This window comes from Sphaeroforma arctica, assembly GCF_001186125.1.
Source record: "Sphaeroforma arctica JP610 unplaced genomic scaffold supercont1.3405, whole genome shotgun sequence".
NCBI classification, from domain to species: domain Eukaryota; class Ichthyosporea; order Ichthyophonida; genus Sphaeroforma; species Sphaeroforma arctica.
Window position 1 is genome coordinate 335 of NW_014037153.1, and position 3,161 is coordinate 3,495.

At 41.2% G+C, this 3,161-nt stretch overlaps 1 protein-coding gene across 1 annotated transcript; it reads left to right on the top strand.

Moving 5' to 3' along the window:
* The first annotated feature begins 1,159 nt into the window (after positions 1–1,159).
* SARC_13538 (hypothetical protein) lies at positions 1,160–2,763 on the top strand. The gene has a single exon (XM_014292330.1). The coding sequence runs from the start codon at positions 1,237–1,239 to the stop codon at positions 2,674–2,676; it is 1,440 nt and encodes a 479-aa protein (XP_014147805.1). The 5' UTR covers positions 1,160–1,236; the 3' UTR covers positions 2,677–2,763.
* Positions 2,764–3,161: the final 398 nt, after the last annotated feature.

Below are 3,161 nucleotides of genomic sequence, written 5' to 3' on the forward strand. Positions count from 1 at the left end.
AGGCAAAACGTATGTACCTCGGAAAAACGATACGAGATCTTCTAACAACCAATGAGTCAGACTTTACGGAATACACTATAATTGTATAATGCGATTGATCAACAAGCTGAAATAGTGATATACGTCTACACTCTACACTTACAGATATGTTTTCGAAATTGTTTACTACTGTCCATACTTGGAGAGTAGCACGGCTATGGGTCTGCACTAAATATGATGTGACGTAACACGCGTACACGTGCGCTTGATAGGAACCCATTTCACATACATTATAGCTTCAAATCAATGGGAGTTTTAAGAAGTACAAACCAATACTAATATCTCGTTTAAGAACCAATATTAATTAAGCAGTGACCACAAGAATGGATACCGCCAGAACCGAACACTCTAAAGCAAGCCAGCCGAAACAAAATATTTGAACTAAATGCCAAGCACCTGCATGAATCGCAGAAAGCGTCTTCTAATGAAAACAGCGAATAATTTTGCCATACCGTGACCAAGAATTGAGACAGAGATGTCGAGTTGACGATCGCGACTGCCGACTTGTCCGACATCGTGTGATATATTAGCGCACGTACTGATTGCAATTCCTATAGGCACAATAAAAGGTAAGTTATCCCAATCAATTCTCAAAAGTATGTTGTATTGAGAGCTTCTAGATACCACCTACTCGAACAGTATTATTTATTTCTTTTAGTGCTGCGACGCTGCGTGCAATTGTGCAATCGTGCATGTATGTTGTCTCTCGCACACCCTTATCTGAAGACTATTGTTACGTAATTATTTGGTTACAATGACATCATCAGATTAGGCTAATATCTATTTTTAGATAATATGTTGTCACTGGCGACGCCAATAGGATGACTTTATGTGTACGACGTCATTCAGATCCACCAGGCTGATCTCTCTGGAGAGTGGTGACTGCCAGATTGCTGGGGAGTCAGGACTCTGGACTCTGGACAATAGACTATAGAGTATAGAGTCGCTGGAAGCTTGGAGAATGCCGAAGTTGGAGACTTTTACAGAACTAGCTGCCTGTCCTAAATGAATAATACGGACTTTCCGCTTTTCACTTTGCGTTGGGCTTAAAATTAGGACATATTTTCAAAAGAGAATATTTGAATAAACAGCAGTGAATTTTTTAACTAATATACATGCAAAAGTAAATATATCTGTAGGATACCTCTTGTACATAAACTCGATACAGCTTTGCTATTTAGCCGCGCTATATGAAGGATGGGCACTGCTAATCTGTGTACTCTTTATGAGCGAGTCAGGGCGTTCACGCACTCTCTCACGGATACCAAGTTAAATCTAACAAACTTGGAACTTCACGAGATTCCCGATGATGTGGCAGAATTGCTGTCCAAAGACAACGCTGGTAGTCGGCTCACACACCTAGATTTATCACACAACACGTTGAGCTCGATACCTGCAACGCTGCTGAATTCGATACCAAACCTCCGCATACTATTTTGCTCTAGCAATGTGTTCAAAACTCTGCCGGATTTACGTACAGTATCATCCCTGTTCATGGTCAGTTTCAGATCCAATCTGTTCTCTGGGGAACTCGGTGTGCAGCAACTGCCCTCGACTGTAGGCTGGTTAATTCTCACAGACAACCAGATCACGGCCCTACCAGAGAATTTTGGTACGCATCTGCCACGTGTACGAAAGCTCATGCTGGCCAATAACCAGTTGACCACTTTACCACCCTTGCTGGCAGAGAGTGGTCTCAATGACAACCTGGAGTTGATACGCTTGTCAAACAACAAGTTTGAGCAGATACCAGAATGCTTGCTTCACTTTAGCAAGTTGTCTTGGTTGGGTTTGGGCGGCAACCCCTGCACTGCGTCTTCCATCCAGTCGCTGAGTGAGTTGGACCAATCTCTTCGGGTAGATGTGAATGATTATGTCCTCGAGACCTTGCCTTCGCTGGGTACAGGGGCTAGTGGAAATGTGTATTTAGCTATGGCTCGTGGTGCGTACGTCCATACCAAGAATACGCAAAGTAATATCCACTCGGAAGAAGACGACGAGAAGGCTGTGATTGACAGTACACACAAGGACGCTGTGGCTATCAAACTATTTAAAGGAGAGTTAACGTCGGATGGACATGTATTAGATGAGGTGCAAACAGCTGTGGCACTCCGCAATGTGGAAGGACTAATACCAGTACACGCCTACGTAGGGGCGGATAATGGTGCGGGCGCTGGGCTTGTTATGAGTCTGATCAGGGACATGCATAGCCTGGGAGACCCTCCATCGTTCGCGAGCGTCACAAGAGATGTGTACCCGGGCGCCAAAAGGTTCGATACCATCGAACAGGCCAGAAGGTTTTTGCTCTGTATAAGTGGCGTGGCTAAAGAGATTCACGCACTTAAACACACCCACGGAGACTTGTACGCTCACAATATACTATATTCATCATCGACGAATGAAAGCTACTTGACGGATATGGGTGCAGCATTTCCTTATAAGGACGACCGCATTGAGTTGTTGGAGGTACGTGCCTTCGGATGTTTAATCGAAGAGATGTGTGATCAGTGTGATGCGTATGACACGGATAAAGATGTCCGGGATGCCCTACTGGCACTGGCCAAAGAGTGTATGGGTGCAGACTTAAGCGCGAGACCCCGATTTAGTGTAGTGGCAGAGAGGTTGAGTAAATTTTAGAATATAATAATATATACTATTTTAATATGCTGTACCCATAAGTGAGTGATTATTTAAAGAGGACGACATTTGATATGTGAGATATGGAGATTGCGGAGTTGCTTGCGACAGCGTAGTTGGCGGTTTCATACATGATATTGTCCAAAAGTATATGCCGTACAGTCTAGTATGAGAGCAACAATTTGGTGACCAGGTAATATACTGACTTATGTATATATATACTTAAATATGTGCATAAACAAAAATGATACATCTAATTTCTATATAGATATAGATAAAGTATTTATCCATATGCATAATATATACATTATTGTATGTGAATATATGTATGTATATGTATATATATATACATATATATACATATATATATTTGTATTTGTATATACATATATATATATATTTATCTATTTATATATATATATATGTATTGTATATATATATATATATATATACGTAACTAATTAATTATTATATACTACGCGCTA

Bases quoted from the DNA above. Each gene is read 5' to 3' on its own strand.
- SARC_13538 (XM_014292330.1), top strand. From the start codon at position 1,237: ATGGGCACTGCTAATCTGTGTACTCTTTATGAGCGAGTCAGGGCGTTC.